Here is a 17,784-nt window from a genome sequence, read left to right on the forward strand (position 1 = left end):
AGCGATGTTCTTGAACTTAGCGCGGTTATTACCACGCCCCTTTTCGCCCAGCCCCATCGCTTAACCCCCTTTTGGCCAACTGTGCGAGTGGGCTAGCTCCACCAGCTAGCAGGCACATGATTAAATTCTATTGTAATTGCGGGTTAATTGATGTAAAGCTCGCAGGCATAAATGTGCGGGGAAAATGCATCTCACTCAAACAGATTTTTCTCGCGATGCCTATCGGCATGTAATTCTCGGCTTGAGGTGCGTATCAAGATCTGTGTGAGAATCAACTGAAGATACACTACACTCGAAAAGAATGCCAGACACATTCTCATGGCGATTGAAAGTCGAGGTCACCTGGTGGCTGCCAGTTTGTTTGGCCAACGAAATGCCAAATGCAAGCATTGGCCGATCCGGCCAATACGGCCATAACTTGGCTATATCTGTGTCAAAACCAACGATTCGGCCGCTCAGGGGCTTAGAAGGAAACCTGAAACCTGTCGTGTTGACCGTGGATTGCAACGCCTGCCGTGCATTTCGGTTCTTTGGCGGAGCTTAACCCGCTAAGAGCTGGCTGGGATATTGGTTACAGAACCAAATATTTTGTTTATGTGGTACTAAGCCAGTTACTATTGGGGTAGTAATGGGTTAATTGCAGCCAGACACTGCACTTGACACTTGAAGTCTGGCAGCCAGATTGATATTATGGCAATTGAGTGGACCGCCAAAGAACAATCAAGTTCAACAGTGAAGGAAATTCGAGCAATTAACACGCTTATACGCGTAAGTAAGGCCGTAAATCATTAGACTAACATTTCATTTTGGAGTTTCAAGAGCGAGATAATTTTCTGCTCTTTTATACGCTTTTAATGTCTTTCATAAATTTTGTCTTCGCCAGATCTTTGCATTAAAGCCAAAATTATAGCCGTACAAAGTATAAAGTATAAAGTACAAAGTGCGCCTTTCCTTTGCTCCCAACTATTTTGGTTGAAAATCGAGTTTGGAAAGAATGAAATGCATCCACGAAAGTGAAATTTGCGGCAGTTCACACGCTGGCAGATAAAATCGAGGGCCGAGATACTTTGTTGCGTGACCCGCGGAGAGATTGTTAGCAACTCTAATTGCCGCGATTGCAGAGTGCGTCACATAAGGCCCGTCTAATGGCTAATTGTTTTATGGCCACTTGGGCTGACCTCTTGGGCAATTTCCCTTTCCCTTCCCCAATGAAATCCGTCCCAAACTCCAGTTACTTTGGCTTAGTAAGTATTCGAGTTCAGAGAACGTAGCCACTGCCTCACCATGCGGAAATGAACTTGACCTTATCGAGGGGCGAAAAGACCGCTAGCCGCAGCCAAAGCCAAAGCCAAATGCGAGCTAATCAATTCAGCCACAACTGCTGGCCATAATTTGTGAGTCAAATCTTCAAATACTGTCTATAATGGCTATAAACGAACGAAACACCCCGCCAATAACAAAGCAGAAACAGTTGAACTTATAGTTAAGATCTACAACTCTTTTATAACTGACTCCGTGTGCGAAGGCTTCTCGACTTCTTCTCATCTTCCGCACGTAGTCCATCCGTCCAGCATCCAGATCAAGTTCAGGCTTGGATTTGGCAGATACACTGAGATAGTGATATACAGATGGCAGAAGTAAGCCAGCTAGAAGCATTAAACCTCGGAAACTTTGACCCATTGAACTGCTTAGCGTGAGACTGCGCTCATGATTTGTTTATTGAAAACCAAACACGTTTGGCACACGCTTATTGAAATGAATAAACAGCACACTCACGTAGAAATGTGAACAACCGTTAGTCATTATGTCATTATTATTCAAATCTGAATAAATTAAGCAGCCTGATTAGGAAGTGTACAACTTTAAGTATTTTCTAGGTATATGGCTCTTCAACTCTAATGTTAACTTAGTACTTAATCATAGAAGACTACTGTTTAAATGTATTATTAAGTTCGGGACGGCGCGAACGCCATTCCCGGCTACCAAAAATAGCACGCACGAGTTATTCACATTAGGAATAATCGCAGAGGTCAACTCAGCCGGCGTGCAATGGCCAAGTCTCACTCCGGAGGAACCGCCTTCGTGATCACGGTTGACCTCTACGCCAGGTAAGTATGCTCTTCGCCGCTCGACTGTAGGGATTCCATGAGGAAACTGCCAGAACCTGTTGGGAATTGTAGTGAATTCCGGACAGAAACTACCCCGAATGGCTTACTCTGCGCTTGTATGTGTAAAAGAAAAATCACATATTCATGAATGCCAACAGTGTTGCAAGCAGGCTGAATAACATATTATGCACTATTAGTAGTACTTATCGGATATTATCGTTAAGGATATATCATAGAATGATATGATGGTCATCTATTTGCAGCCTTCTTTTCTCGTTTGCCTGCACTTCTTAAAACTTGACCAAGCAGGAAGATGAATGAATACCACTCGCATCGACTGCTGCCCTTGATCTTGAAAATAGCCCTCCGCATAGAGTTATTCACGATGCCCACCGCCTATTAGCAATTAGCACAGACATGCGACATGCGAGATGCTCGGCTATCGGAGTCGGATTTGGATTTGGATTCGGATTCGGATCCGGATCCGCTGCAAATCAGTCATGGATCGACTGCACGTAGGCAAATTATCATCGCCATAGTCCAGTAGCAAACCATCAAAACAGAGAGCATCACAACAGCCGCCGTCGAGGGGGAAGCCCCTGAGCTACTTGAGTTCCCAAGAGCGATGGTCTGTGTGTTATGCTCTAATCTTCTGTGGAATTGCATTGGTATATAAAGTAAACAGAAATACGCAGAATTAGATGATAAAATGGTTAAATGAAAACAGAAGTGGTTGCGAGCAGTGACTTGGCGCTTTTTCCCCCGCGAAGCTGTTAATTCTTCTTTAATTAAAGAACGAGTCGCTCGGCGGTTTCTTCCACTTCCTAGACATTATCTTCAGTCTCCGGGTTTCGTAATCACTCGCCTTCTTAGCCATAAAGTCGATTGTAATGCGACGACATCGATTTTCATAGAAATTGGTTACAATGCCTGACCTTTTGATTGAACTCTTCCATAGGCTTCCTATTTTGATATGCAAAAGTGTGTTTAGAATTCCAGATTGGTGGCTTTAGGTCCGGTTCTATAATATATTGACCGTGCCAAAAAAAAGGTATGTTATTTCTGGGATTATGTCACAATCTCTGGAGTGGTTGGGAGCTCCTCTTAAGTCTTTAGTTAAGCATCAGTAATACAAGGTTCTATGGGTCCCATGAGAACAGGTTCCCTGGTTTACAAAGTGGAAAAAAGAAACGAAACCCAAAACGAAACGCAGACGGGGAAATAATATTAATATTGTTAGCTAAGAACCCAAAACGAGTTACGCTGGTTCCAACTCGATCTTCATCAATAAGAACGGGCACGAGTTTGTTGGCTGGTGACGGACACAAGGAAACTTCCTCCTAACCTTGGGTTACATTTAACATTTAACACACAATCGGATCTGAATCTCGATCTCAATCTCAAATCTCGATCTCCACCTCGAGCTATCGCTAATGATCAAAGAATCTTCTGACTCGCGAAGGTTGTGAGTCTATCAGAATCGGAAAGCGGTGTCTGAAACCCTCGAATCAAACGCTCCCATTATGAAGTGTCTACTCGCGGACATGACAGTGCGTTAAAGCACTGCTTTTAATTGCACTCTTATAATGAGATCCGAAGCTGCAGTTAATGGGCGATCGTAGAATCGAGCGGCTTTATCCCAGTGCCAAGCTTCTTGCAAAAAGCCAGTCAAGGCTGTCTGGCTACGTCTGGGCGGAACTCAACCTCCGATCCAATCCTATAACTTTCAATAGACTTCGAAAAGGGTTGACAAGCAAACGCCCCTCTGCGCCGACTGAGTTTGATGAGATCTTTCAGCTCGTGAAGTTTGCAATTCAGGCACAAGGGCGAGATACAAAAGCGCTTAGTAAGAAAATATGCGAATCAATAGGTTGGCAGGTGAGGCGAAGATTTACTGCTCTAACCCATTCAATTGCTGATATACGAAACTCACAGCTGCTGGTTTGGCGTTTTAGCACAGCAAGAAGAGGTTCTACTGGCAATTTCATAATATTTCAAACTAGTGATGTTAAAGCGATTAATTAAAAAAGAACAGATTTGGTTCAAGTTCAATATAAATGGCTTTTGGGACCATCGCGAATTTGCATAGAAACACGTTTCGCAAATATCTGCATTCGAAAACAGGTATTCCCTTTTGGCACAGCTTTCTTCAGCATTGACAAACCATCGAATTCGAATTGAAATTGAAAAGGCCCTAGGAGGCTGAAAAGTACACAAACGTCACATATGAGATCGTAATCCAAACTGCAGCGATTTGTAGGTCCCATAAACAGTCGAAAGGCCCAGTCATCTAGGCAACAATGCGACTGCAAGTCGCTTGTTTTGGCCACCTTTTTTGCCCCGACTTTGTGTACTTCTATGTGTGTGTGTGTGTGTCTTTCGCTGTTACCACTACTGGCGCAGCCGGCTAAGAGATCGAGATACTCACGAATACTGGCGCAGTTGCTCAGCCTCAGATACAAATGCGATTCAAAGCCGAGTTCGCGAGACGAGAGCTCGAAACCCGAAACCCGAAACGCTTGGCCCGAAATTTTTAGCACTTCTTTTTAAATTTTTGTGCAATCTCGGTTTTTCGGTTAGTTGTCTATTGGAGTTCGCACCGCTTGAGTCGCCGGGTCCGGGTTCGAATCTCCGTGCGATAAGGATACCTAGATACATAGCAAATAGAAAGTGAAGTTAAAGCTGAAGTAAAGACTGATCTGTGGATACTCCGCGAAGATGTCCTCGAAAGTGATAAGCTCGTTAATGGCCGAGAGCATACTGCTCTCGAAAGTGGGCCAAGTGATAGCCGGCTACTCCCCGATCACGGTCTTCCTGCTGGGATCCATTCTGATCTTCCTCGTCGTCTACAACAAGCGCCGCTCCCGACTGGTGAAGTACATCGAGAAGATCCCGGGACCTGCGGCCATGCCCTTCCTGGGCAACGCCATCGAAATGAATGTGGATCACGACGGTGAGTGGAGTGGAGTGCTGGGAGTGCTTGGAATCACAAATTCTAACTGCTCCAGTTAGTGATATTGACCCTGAGTCACTGCCTGATTAGTAGGGCAAACAAGCGCCGACGAGCAGGTGCTAATTTCTGTGATCAGCTCCCAATGAGGCAGTCATCCAAGTCTCGAAGTGATTCGAACATCTCCTAAACACCAGTGTTAATGAACTTTACTTTCCGAATGTCCAAATCTTCACTTTCGTTGCGGAAGATGGATTGAAGATTGACCAAGATTTTGGTCAAGTTCGTGGTCTCTTTAGAGCCAACTGCTAATTGATTTATAGAAGCGCCGGGCAAACCTTTCAAAATGCGAAAACTTGTTGAAAATTAGATTGCAATAAGCTGTGATCTATGCATTCTCTGCTGCTCTTTGTTTCGTCGTCCGGCGAAACACATAATTTAATTAACAAATTTTGTATTTGTTTGCGATACGCCACATCGTCGATTGGAGGCAAATAAAACGTGAAAAAGTCGTCGAGATTTTCAGCGTGCAATTGAGCGTGCAACTTTGGCCGAAATTCTAATGAGTTGAAATGGCGGGAAAGTTACTGCGGCGAAGAAGAGGTACCAACTTTTGCATAATTTAACTAATTATTTCTCTGCCGAGCAACTAAAAAAGCAAACTCATACAAACAAGGCGAATTACGTCTGATATCTCGATATAAGGCCGGATCCGCCGACTTTCACCGGACAAACGGCAATTCAAGCCGTCATTTCACACGCAATTTACGTGAATTTGTTTGGCCATCTGAAAAACAATTACCGAATATGAAGAATCGGCGCCGAAACAGCAGCCAGAAGCCGCTCATAAATCACTCACATAACAAGCTCGACAAACACTCAACTCGACTCGGCAGTGATAAAAATAGCCATAAACCGCGAACTGCGAACAGACTTGGCTCAGAGCTTAGGGCCAAGAAAAAGATAAAGATAAAGAAAAAAAGGCCCAAAAGCGGACTTGATCTTGACACTGAATGGCATAATATATCCAACGTAATTGGTCCCGGCTTGAATCCGATTCTCAATCGATCGAGGGGCTGATTAATTCGCATTCCGCGGATCCGGCGTTTTGCAACCTCCCCCCATTTGAGGGCAGAGCGAATTAACATAAATTTCAATGCGGAAGAGCCAGATACCAGATACCAGATACAAGATACAAGTTCGAATTCGACTCTTGGCTTGCAGTGGAATCGTGTAGGAAATGGATTTGATAAACGTATGAAGAATTGCTACTCATTCGATGGGTGCTAAGCACCCATGGATTCGATTCGTTTCCGTTTCGAGTTCTTTGTCTTGGTCTTTGTGGCTTTCAAGCCCAAATCAAGTTTTGGATACTTAATTTGGGGGTTCTTTAAGTTCTCTCAATGCTCCCCAACTAGCCCATCTAGCCCAATTAGCATTTACATTTAACAGATTTACAACCTGCTTTGATTGTAGTCGAAAAGAACGTTAGAAACCAGTTTGATTAGGCAGAGAAATGCCTTGCTAATTCGTGCCATCCACAATCAAAACTCTAAGGTCGCGATAAAATCAAAAGACTTGCTCAAGAATATTTCTGCCAAGGCGAGCGAGCAACTTGCATATAATTTATGGACCGATTAGCGGCCAGTGAGTTTTATTAATTTTTTTTATAATTTAATTTAAGAACGAATCTCGAAATGGCCGCCGTCTGTTTGCCTGCGCAATTACGAGGCTTTTGTTAAGTGCTAAAAAAGCTGAAAATAAAATGAAAATGAAAACTGAAAAATGAAATATGATGTTGCAGCAACTCGGGCGCTGAAGGTCAAGCGGTTCTTGATCGCAAACATTTTCCAAGATACCTCGAATAGTTGGACCATTGAAGAGGCAACATTTGGAGTGGCATGATGTGGAGTGCTGCCTCAAGGCTCAAACGGGTTTCCAGTTCTGAGCTTTCGGTTCAGAGTTCTACTGCCAGCCAAACGGGGGTCACGGATAATATTCAAGTAGCTGTTTTCGGGGGGGTTCGTTTTGGCCTCTGTGCGATCTGGTAACTGCTTTTTAATCTGCACTACCAATGTCAGCCAAGAAATGGTGACAATCGCAAATTACACCAAATTGCCTACGTAATTGCAGTCCGCTCAAATGACACACATCTACAAAACTCTGTTGCGAGGGGAAATCCCTGAGGCAGGGTAGCAAAATGCGCCTACCGTAAAACAAATAGGTTTGTTTCCATTACCGACACGACCTCTTGAGTCTCAAATGAAACAGCTAAGGTGTGGCAACTCATACTTGGCTTAGGTTTAGGCACACACTTTTCCCTTTTTGCAATCGATAGATCTTTGTTCTAGACAAAATCCCACAAATACTTTCACTCACTAGCGTTATTCCCGTATTACCACTTCAATTTGCTATATCAGCTTGTGCTAACTATTTGGTTTATCACAGATACACATTCACTTTATACTTTTCTACCTTAAATGACACATAGACCCACTTAGTTGATAATGGAGTGACCCCCAGAGCGGCAAAACGAGATGGCCTGAAAGGTGATTTCTTGTGGACAGATCCACATTCGCTGGCCAAGCTCCCACTTCCGATGGCAGAGTCTCAGCTAAGAAATGCCCCACCTGATGGTCGCGAAATAGCGATTCGTTTTTCGGGCGGTGGGGTTACATAAAATCATTATTAGAGACAGAGATTGCTGAATGGCCGCGCAGCGCTGTTTGCGTTGTGTGTTTCATCTTTTAATTAATGCAACACACATGAGCTGCGCTGCGACACATAAACATGTTTACATCTTGTGTCTGTCTCGTCTATGAGTAACGTGTTTTGGCCAGCGTTTCGGCCGAGAAAAGCCCGGCTTATTAACTGGGCCACAAAGAAAGCAATTGAGGCGACCTTCATGGGGTCGGATATAATTACTCTGACATCTGGGATATAACTACAGCAGAAATATTTACAAACTTAGCTAATGAATCCAAAGTGATAACATGAATGCTGACGCAAATTACCCTCCCACCCATATTGCTCGAGCCAAGCAAACTAAACTGGTTTTTCGACCAACTCCTATTATTTTGCAGAGCTCTTCAATCGCGTCATCGGCATGCAGAAATTGTGGGGCACGCGGATTGGAATCAATCGCGTTTGGCAGGGAACAGCGCCCAGGGTGCTCCTCTTCGAGCCCGAGACCGTGGAGGTGAGTTGGGCTTAAAAGGCTTTCTTGTAGAAATAACTAATTTAGTTACAATTGTGTATCAGCCCATACTGAACAGCCAGAAGTTTGTGAACAAGAGCCACGACTACGACTACCTGCATCCCTGGCTGGGCGAAGGTCTGCTCACCAGCACAGATCGCAAGTGGCACTCCCGCAGGAAGGTGAGTCCTTCTCAGTTGTCCCAACAACTATTATGGGTACTAACTTTAGTTTAATGTAATCTACAGATCCTGACACCTGCCTTCCACTTCAAAATCCTGGACGACTTCATTGACGTCTTCAACGAGCAGAGCGCAGTCTTGGCCAGAAAACTGGCGGTGGAGGTGGGCAGCGAGGCGTTCAACCTGTTCCCCTACGTCACGCTCTGCACCTTGGACATTGTTTGTGGTGAGTGTCAGTGCCGCTGGAGATCGCATGTGTTTTCCAGATCGGATGACATTATTATTCGTGGCTAATTGCGAACGTAACTCGATTCACAGAAACCGCCATGGGTCGCAGAATCTACGCGCAGAGCAACAGTGAATCGGAGTACGTGAAGGCGGTCTACGGGTAAGATATTGATATTGTCAATAACTCGAAATGAAACCAAAGAAAATTGCCAGTTTTCCAATCAATGCTCAGATTGATAAAACATCCTGGCAGAAATGTTTTCATTGTGACCGAAATTGCGCCAAATTACTTATAATCATTTTGAAGCAATTGGTTTTTCGTGTTATCCATGCTGCCGCTAAGTGTGAAAGATTTGTTGATCTGGTTTCGATTACTGTCATAAATGGCATTCATAAAATGTTTATCAGATGTATAGTATTAGGCCTCCTTTGAGTTTACGACCGAAATTGATTGAAACTGCTATTGGCTACTTTAAGTCGTTTCCGTTTTGATTTTTATTATTGAAACGTTTTCAATAATGTATTGATTATAATAAAACAAAATGTGTGGTTATATGCAGTAAGCATTTTCAGCAGCACAAATTGTTGCTATGCACAACAATGAAAAAGTGTATTTTACTAAATTAAGAAAAAGTTTTGCTTAATAATGAAATAAAAATTGATCAAAGAAATCTGTCAGCCTGAAGATATGCAATTCATTATTTCCGAGTCGTAGCGAATTATTAAATGATTTCTCTGCATACTTTCGGAGAGGAACATATGAAATAAAATCAAATAAAATCGATTATAACCTGAAATTACTGTATGTCAGTGTAATTAAAATATATCATAAAACCAGGCTACCACTGGGAATAAAAACATCAATAGCACATACAACTCTTTCGCATTTGCCGAGGAGTTATCAGCGCTGTGGCAGCAGTTTAATATCGAGAGCTGTCAGAACAGCTGTCAGGAAAGAAGACACCCTTTAGATACACATGTCCTTTCGCCTCCTGAATCCCCCAACTGCCCCTCCCCCTTCGACAGTGGGTGGCGGTGCATCCAAGCGCAAAATATGCGAGATTAAGATGTCAATGGGATGCTTGAAGTGCTTCCAAGCTGATAACAGACAGCATCGGACCCACCTCCTCCTATGCCACGCCTCATGGAACACACACACACCCAGTGCACAGTTGACTAAGTTTCAATTTAACGCAACACTTTCTCATTTCCCATTCCCATTCCCTGTGCCCAACTCCCGGCAGTTGGGAGACCCATATGTATGGCATTGCTTAACTATCTAAAACAACAGCACAGCTTTCTTCCGTTTAGAAATGAAAGAAAACTGCCCTTGAACTTTGAGCTCGCAAGTGTTGAAATGTTGTCTTCCCTTCCGCAGCATTGGATCGATAGTGCAGAGTCGCCAGGCGAAGATTTGGCTGCAGAGCGACTTCATCTTCAGCCTGACCGCGGACTACAAGCTCCACCAGAGCTACATAAGCACGCTGCATGGCTTCTCCAACATGGTCATCCGCGAGCGGAAGGCTGAGTTGGCCATTCTCCAGGAGAACAACAACAACAATAACAACAACGCACCCGATGCCTACGACGACCTGGGCAAGAAGAAGCGCCTGGCCTTCCTGGACCTCCTCATCGATGCCTCCAAGGAGGGCACTGTGCTTTCCAATGTGCGTAACGAAACTAAAGGTTTATAACTATGAAATAACTTATTAAAGTTGATTATCCTTTGCAGGAGGACATCCGCGAGGAGGTGGACACCTTCATGTTCGAGGGCCACGACACCACCTCCGCGGCCATCTCCTGGACCCTCTTCCTGCTGGGCTGCCATCCGGAGTACCAGGAGCGCGTGGTGGAGGAGCTGGACGCGATCTTCGGCGACGACAAGGAGACGCCGGCCACCATGAAGAATCTGCTGGACATGCGGTACCTGGAGTGCTGCATCAAGGACTCGCTGCGCCTCTTTCCCAGTGTGCCCATGATGGCTCGGATGGTGGGCGAGGATGTGAATATTGGTAAGATCTTCAGCTTGTCCCTGCGAGAGCTCCTCTAATCAGCTTCCCCTGCTTAGGTGGCAAGATCGTGCCCGCTGGAACGCAGGCCATCATCATGACCTACGCCCTGCACCGCAATCCGCGCGTCTTCCCCAAGCCGGAGCAGTTCAATCCGGACAACTTCCTGCCGGAAAACTGCGCCGGTCGCCACCCCTTCGCCTACATACCCTTCAGCGCCGGACCGCGCAACTGCATTGGCCAGAAGTTCGCCATTCTGGAGGAGAAGGCCGTGATTTCCACCGTCTTACGGAAGTACAAAATCGAGGCTGTCGATCGCCGGGAGGATCTCACGCTGCTGGGCGAGCTCATTCTGCGGCCAAAGGATGGCCTGCGGGTTAAGATTACTCCCAGGGATTAAAGCAGCTGATTCCCTGCCCCGGAACTTGCCCCATTCGCTTCGATCCAAAGCCCAGTTGTAAATAATTAGATATGTTAGGTATAGAGATTAGTTTATGTTAAACTTTGTAACCGATGGAAACTTTATAACCTAGGAATAAACCTCAGCGCATAATTTGTTAAAAGTATCAGTATTCATGAAAGTGCGTAAAAGAAGTCTACGGTGGCGCGATTAATGCCGTATGCAAACCAGTCGGAGTGGAAGAGGTATTCGCCATGTGGAAACTTGAGCTCTCCGGTTATTTGTTGATTCATAAAGCTTGTGGGCAGCTTCTCAACGATTATATCATGCTGCAAATGAAATTAGAAAGTAATTAGCTGCGTAATTAATCAGCTCTTCAGCACACATACATCGTAGGGGCAGGTGTGGTTCATGTTGGAGTGTTTTTTAAACAGGCCGTAGAAGAAGCCAAAGATGAGATTGGATTTCGGGTGTCTCAGCACTTTGCAAGCATCCACTGTGATGTTGTATAGAAACGGCTTGTAGCCATTGTAACGCTTCAGCAAAGAGAAGTTCACCTGCAAATGAAACTATTAAATTTGCATAAAGTATTCATTTGGGTCAGAACTAACCTTCACTTTGGTTATAGGCACCTTGTATAGGTTTACTTTCAGCGACAAGTACTTGAAACTTCGGTTGATCGACTTTAGGTGGCAATACTCAAAACCAGCAAACGCTTTATCCCACGAGGTGCACTTGACATTCGTAAATTCAACAGCCGAGGATATCTTAAAGAAAAGAGCAAGTGCTTCAAAATTACTTCTTTGATGGATAGCACTCATACTTCTTTGATCAGATATAGCAGCAATATGATGTTGATCAGTTTTATGAATCTGCACATGGTGAAATGCACAACGATCCTGTCTTAAAGAGATTTGGTTAAACACTGCCACAAATCAACAAATATAAAAGCAGAATACAGTAAACGCAATTTAAATACGAACTAATCTGAGCAATTTGATTGTATCTAATTTAGTAATAATGTTATTTTAATTCGTCACAGTCCATTGAACATTCCATTCTGAAACCGCATTTCTGTGATTTTCTTTGTGTTTTCAGTGACGACATTTCATTTGCAAGTTTAAGTTAAATTTGAATTTGGTAGTCAATCCCTCTCTTTTTTCAGTGAAAATATAAATATGCTTTGCTTTTAAATTACTGAGTTTATTAAAACGTTTTATTTTAGAGTTCGTTAGAGTTTGTTAGAGTTCCATAAACTTTAACCTCCGCTCGATTTACATCATTAACTATCCATTTGGAATCGAAAAGATAATCCCCCACGGGAAATGGCAAAGTTGTAGTAATTTTCGTGTTTACAAAGTCGGCAGGCAGCTTGTCCACAATAATATCGTGCTGCAAGTGAAACTCAAGTTACTCATAGAACTGTTACACATTTGGTTATTCCTACATTGAAGGGACATGTGTGGTTCATGTTGGAGTGATGGCGAAAAAGACTGTAGAAAAATCCAAAGACCGGGTTGGACTTTGGATACTTCAGCACTCGGCAGGCATCCGTAGTGATGTTGTATAGAAACGGCTTGTATCCACTAAACTTCTTGAGCAGAGCAAAGTTTACCTAAAATGGGAGATTATATAATGGATATTGGATCAGTTTTTAACTTTACCTTGACTTTGGTAACGGGAAGCTCATACATATTCACTTTAAGTGATATGTATTTGAAAGTGCGGTTCACAGACTTCAAAAGGCAGTACTCAAAGTCATCAAATTTCTTATCCAGGGAGGTACATTTGATATTTGTAAACTCGAAGACAGAAGTGCTCTACAATTAAAGATTACACAATGAATTCTCTTCTTATTTTGGAACTTACCATATTCACGGAGTAAAGTATTATAATGATTAAAAGTTGGTATTTCAAGTCCATCGGTAACATAAATTAGAAAACTATTCGGATATGTTTTCACAACTATATGGCCCCAAGTCAACCTGCAACATACAACTAACCCAGCTTCGCTCACAAATATGATTACGATATATTAGCTTTAATACTTAATAGTCATTAATCGATGTATTAAATTCAAATCAAATATAATTCAAATATAAAGTCGTTAAGTTGGTTAATCAGATAATTTCATATGAAGCACTTAAAACTGATTTCCAAACCCAACTACTTTGAATAAACCTCTGAAAATAATACAAGCTACCTATGAACTTATAAATTAGAAGTATATCGTTGTCATAATATGTATTTGTCATTTGAGTGAACAGGATTGAGATCCAACCAGTTTGATTGCGATTATGTTTAATTGTAAGATGCAAAATCGATCACTGTCCAGAGCTCAAATAAAATCGTTTTACATCTCTGAATTAAGAATGGCTTTTGGGGAATATATATTTGATACAGTGGATATTCACAAACGGCGCTATCTGTCTACGCCCTTTCCTCAACTTCATTTTCTTGTATCTATCATCGTTAGTATTTTTTTTTTTTGCAAAATAGAGCGGCGCCAGAGCTTAAAGGCTACTTAAGTGTGCTCATGGTTTGTAATGCACAAATAAATGCGGCGGACAAATAAGTGGGTATGTGTGTATCTGAATGGATATTATGCGCATATTTCCCCAGTCGCCGTTAGATAACTCGAATCGGAGCAGGAAAAGATAGCTGGCCAGATAGATAGATATATAGATATATAGATAGTTAGATAGATAGATAGAAAGATAGATAGCTAGATCGATAACCGGCGACGATAAGCGACCAATGCGACTCCTGCGCCGGAATGGGCAAACAATCAATTAGAATGGCAAAATCTTCGCAAATGCAATAAAAATCCACGGAACGCAAAGGGCTTAAAAACTAATTCCCGAGCTGGAAAACTGTGGTCGGTGAAGAAAGGGTGATCACCACTGGCACTGGCACTGGCCGAAGAAGAGAACGGAAGGAGAAGTGGCCCTGAAATCATGACGATCCCTATCGATCGAAGAACTGCCAGTCTGGCGAAAAACTCACCCACTTACGAGGCGTGGCAATAAATCGATTGCCACTGCAACCGCACTTTATATGTGGGTTTATGCATTTACAATGCCAGCGATTATTGTTTGCTTTAGTTTACGGCCGGACTTTAAAAACAATCGATCACAATTGCCAACTGACCAAGTGCGCTATGTGTGTCATGTGAACGGAAGCTTGGCCACCCATTTTCCGGAGAATCTGCCACCAGCTATCCAAGCATATGCTATCCCAGTCCCGGGGTAATTATGCGAACTCTCCGAACTCACCGAACTCCCCCCAACCCGCCGACTATCTACCCGGATGTCACTTAACCGGATTGCGCCTGCGACATCAAAACAAATTGCACTCCCTCGTGGATAGCACACAAATCTGATTAGAAAAACATTTACAAACGCAAATCGCAAGTTAGCAACGACGTTATCCTGTCGCCAGAGGACTCCCAACCCAAACCCGAACCCGAATCCGAATCCGAACCCACCCTGACATAATTTGATGTGTGAACTTTGGCCGACCCCCGATGCTCCGGGATGGGTCTAATTTGATTGACGTCAACGCGCCCGGAAATGGTGGGAAAGCGAGGCAGACACACTGCCAGAAAAAAGTGCTTAGTTATAAATAAAATTACTATCAGCAACTATATAAAGTGATTTCTATTCCAAGGCTCGAAAGGCCAACTTTGCCTTTCTTTTTTCCCAGTGAAGGAAAGAAAGAAAAGATTTCACAATGGACCGCAAGTGGAGGAGCACCCAATCCGCTTCCGTGGCAGGTAGCATCCGAGTCCGGTCCGGCATCCTGTTACTGTTCCTCCTGCGAGTCCGTGTCCTCGCCAATGGAAATGATATCCAAACAAACTCAATTTGGTGTGCTGCCAGCGCCTTTGATAGATTAGCAGACAAAGCGAAGGAGGCGCGACTGCAGCGACACGTGACCACCAGTCCGGGAAGGAGGTGGGTGGAGTTGGGTGGTTGTGGGCTGGGCTGGTGGGAGAAGGAGGAAGGAGGTGGTGCAAGGACGCTGGCAAACTCGTATTCGTATTCCATTTGGGCGAGCATACAAAATTGATTTGGTTGTAGCACAAGCAAAATATTTGCCAACGGCAGGCAGCCATTAAACAGCTGCTGCTGTTGCTGAAATTTGGAAATTTGGAATTTCTGGCTCCTGATTTTCCTGCAAGGACACGTGCCGGCGTTGGCGATGGATGGCGTTGGGTGGCTGCTGGTTGGGTGGTGCACTTGCTGCCAACGCCACTGTCACGTGCCGCAGGCGGCAAATTAAACAAGGCGCAACATGGGAAGCAAAAGTTTAACAATGCAGAAAATTGAAAAACAATCAAAAAACCCGGCCGCAAAAAGAGAGGAGGGCAGTGAAAGTTAAGTGCCGGCATGCATCCGAGGACACAGGACACAGGACAGAGGACACAGGATGCCGGATGACACGGGATTCGGGTGGCGGGTGGCTGGTTGCGGGCTAGAGGATACGGATATATTCTTCTGTTTGCTCGTAGCGCGCTTTTCGTTTCGTCTCACTTTATTTGGCCATAATTAGCTTAATGCGCGCAACAAACAAACCGGAAGAGGCGGGGGTGACGCAGAGCGGAAGCGGAAGTGGCCGAGTTGCCAGCCAACAGCGAGCTGGCCATGCATGTCCTTGCCTGGCATTTGGCCAGGCCAACGGCAGTGGCAATGGCAGAGCAAACAAATGTGCCAGCAAAGTGAGGCAGGAGCGGTCCACACAGTGCCTGAAAAAATCCCAAGGGCCACGTCAAGTCGACACTAGTAATACACTTCCAGCTCTTGAGCTAATAAATAGATAAGAAATTATTTGTAAACAACTTACCTTACATTTTTAAGTTTTGTATATGAAGGAATTAGTTAGATATTAGTTAAAATATATTTTTATTTCATATATGTATATGCTCAAATACATTTATTTGGTTTTCATAACAGCTAATATTTCATTCCAATCATTTTATTCACCCCCTTTGTCAAAGTCAAGCGGCAAGCTGGTATACCCCGCGGAAAGGGCAGCGTCGGAAAAACGGAAACAAGGCAAACAGAATGCACGGAAAAAATTAAAATCATTAATCCCCTTAAAAGGTTCTTAATCTGCGGCTGCTGCTGCTGAATTTTGTTGCTTCATTTGCCGTCGTCGTTCAGTTTTCGCCAGCCATTTGGGAATCGGTGCCCCTGCATTGCTCATACGCAGCGTTGCCAACTTGGGTTTCCTGGGTTTTCCCTCTCCCTCTCCCTCTCTCAATCGTGCTATATATATTTTGAGTTAGTTTCGCTTTTTTTTTGCACCTACACATATATTATTTGTGCTGTCAGTGAAGTGTCCGTTGGCTGTCAACGCCCTGCGACATCATCATATGACTCTGAGTCAGCGGACAATCAGCTGCCAATTGTGATTAGTTCTCCGGCGGGTGAGATTATGTTCGATCTTTGGCAAAGCGGACGACCCTGGCCAGTTGGGAGCCACATGAAGGCACATGGAGGCGCATGGAGGCACATGCAACAGTTGTTGATTGCCACCTCCGTCAGCAACTGCGATCGTAAATTGAGCAAACATTTGTGGCTGTGCAATTGCATCGCAAGTTTTATGGCCCTCTCCAGGGCCCACTATATATACTCACATCCATATATATTCACATATATTCGCATTCGCATTCGTATGTATACTCACTCGGGCGATTTCGAGTACGAGACGAGGGCAAACAGCTCGCTTTATGACTGGCAAACCTCCCGCCGAATGGCAATGCAAAAACGGGCGCAATCAGCAAAATGTAAATAATTTCACTGCGACCCGAAACAGAAAACTGAAACTGAAACCAGCAACAGCAACAGCAACCACAGGCAAGTGAGCGTCTGAAAAACAAAAAGGTGGCGAACCTGGCGCAAATAAAACAATAAATTTTATACAAAATTGACAAGCTGGCTTAGCCGCAGCCACAGTTACTGATAGCCAGCCACTTTCGATGGAGAGGCCGTTGGGAAAAACTGGAGGGCAAAGGCGTTAGAGGCGCAGACCACTCACGGACAGCACTGCCCAATAAACAATAAACTATTAACAATTAACAATGAACAATAAAGAGAGCACATTGCGGCCAGAATCATGCAGTAGCCAGTAAAGCTAAGCATTTAATGTCATAATTCAAGATAGACGAGGCTTTGCTCAGTGCAGCAGAGCGTCTCATTAAGACTAACTAATTACAAGTAACTTGTATAATAAGTATAATATAATAGTGACATGTTCTTTCAGCTGGAAGTATAAAAGACTCATCTTCGCGACAAACCCCGCAAAATCTAATTAATTTCGCCCCCCGAAAATTATGACAGGGGTGGCTGGCTAGAGAGATCGCACCCTTATTTGGCGACTGGAATCAAAACGAAAACAAAAGGAAAACTTATGTTCCGCTGCTATTTTCCATCCACAATTGCACCTCCACCACAGCCACAGCCACAGGCAGCAGTACGCAGTCAAAGAAAACAAAGCTCTGCAAAAAGAAAACAAAAATAAAATAACAAGGAATTTAAATTGAAATTATTTATTTTTGCATTTCGAAAGCGTTCGCGCGTGTCAAGGATTTCTCACGCGCACCAGTCAACCGGCAAAACGATGACAAACCCCTCGCACTGAGTGCCAGTACAATTGGGCCACCCCTCGACCACGCCTCCCCCTTCCCCCTCCCCTCGTGGGACGGGA

At 44.0% G+C, this 17,784-nt stretch overlaps 2 protein-coding genes and 1 non-coding gene across 4 annotated transcripts; 1 reads left to right on the plus strand and 2 right to left on the minus strand.

Annotated features, from left to right (window-relative positions):
- Positions 1-1,951: 1,951 nt before the first annotated feature.
- LOC122622740 lies at positions 1,952-2,116 on the minus strand. The gene has a single exon (XR_006326339.1). It is a non-coding gene; the product is annotated as a U1 spliceosomal RNA (small nuclear RNA).
- A 2,710-nt stretch (positions 2,117-4,826) lies between these two features.
- On the plus strand, positions 4,827-11,073 carry LOC122619222 (cytochrome P450 4c3). Its single transcript, XM_043796007.1, has 8 exons — positions 4,827-5,061; positions 8,142-8,257; positions 8,320-8,436; positions 8,503-8,662; positions 8,755-8,824; positions 10,043-10,331; positions 10,397-10,676; positions 10,733-11,073. The coding sequence occupies exons 1-8, from the start codon at positions 4,827-4,829 to the stop codon at positions 11,071-11,073; spliced, it is 1,608 nt and encodes a 535-aa protein (XP_043651942.1).
- A 173-nt stretch (positions 11,074-11,246) lies between these two features.
- LOC122621514 lies at positions 11,247-12,996 on the minus strand. 2 transcript variants are annotated; one of them, XM_043799383.1, is made up of 5 exons: positions 12,943-12,996; positions 12,738-12,893; positions 11,685-11,840; positions 11,463-11,630; positions 11,247-11,402 (listed from the first exon to the last, which is right to left on the minus strand). In XM_043799383.1, the coding sequence occupies exons 1-5, from the start codon at positions 12,994-12,996 to the stop codon at positions 11,247-11,249; spliced, it is 690 nt and encodes a 229-aa protein (XP_043655318.1). The 2 variants fall into 2 exon arrangements, with proteins under 2 accessions (XP_043655318.1, XP_043655320.1); XM_043799385.1 differs by lacking the exons at positions 12,738-12,893; positions 12,943-12,996 and adding an exon at positions 11,897-11,953.
- Positions 12,997-17,784: the final 4,788 nt, after the last annotated feature.

This window comes from Drosophila teissieri, chromosome 3R (genome assembly GCF_016746235.2).
Source record: "Drosophila teissieri strain GT53w chromosome 3R, Prin_Dtei_1.1, whole genome shotgun sequence".
Classification (NCBI taxonomy): domain Eukaryota; kingdom Metazoa; phylum Arthropoda; class Insecta; order Diptera; family Drosophilidae; genus Drosophila; species Drosophila teissieri.

Coding starts and splice junctions, on each gene's coding strand:
- LOC122619222 (XM_043796007.1), top strand. CDS start 4,827: ATGTCCTCGAAAGTGATAAGCTCGTTAATGGCCGAGAGCATACTGCTC. Junction 8,258..8,319: donor TCGAGCCCGAGACCGTGGAG/GTGAGTTGGGCT, acceptor ATTGTGTATCAG/CCCATACTGAACAGCCAGAA. Junction 10,677..10,732: donor GGGCGAGGATGTGAATATTG/GTAAGATCTTCA, acceptor TCCCCTGCTTAG/GTGGCAAGATCGTGCCCGCT.
- LOC122621514 (XM_043799383.1), bottom strand. CDS start 12,996: ATGGACTTGAAATACCAACTTTTAATCATTATAATACTTTACTCCGTG. Junction 11,631..11,684: donor TGCCTATAACCAAAGTGAAG/GTTAGTTCTGAC, acceptor TTTCATTTGCAG/GTGAACTTCTCTTTGCTGAA. Junction 11,403..11,462: donor ACCACACCTGCCCCTACGAT/GTATGTGTGCTG, acceptor TTTCATTTGCAG/CATGATATAATCGTTGAGAA.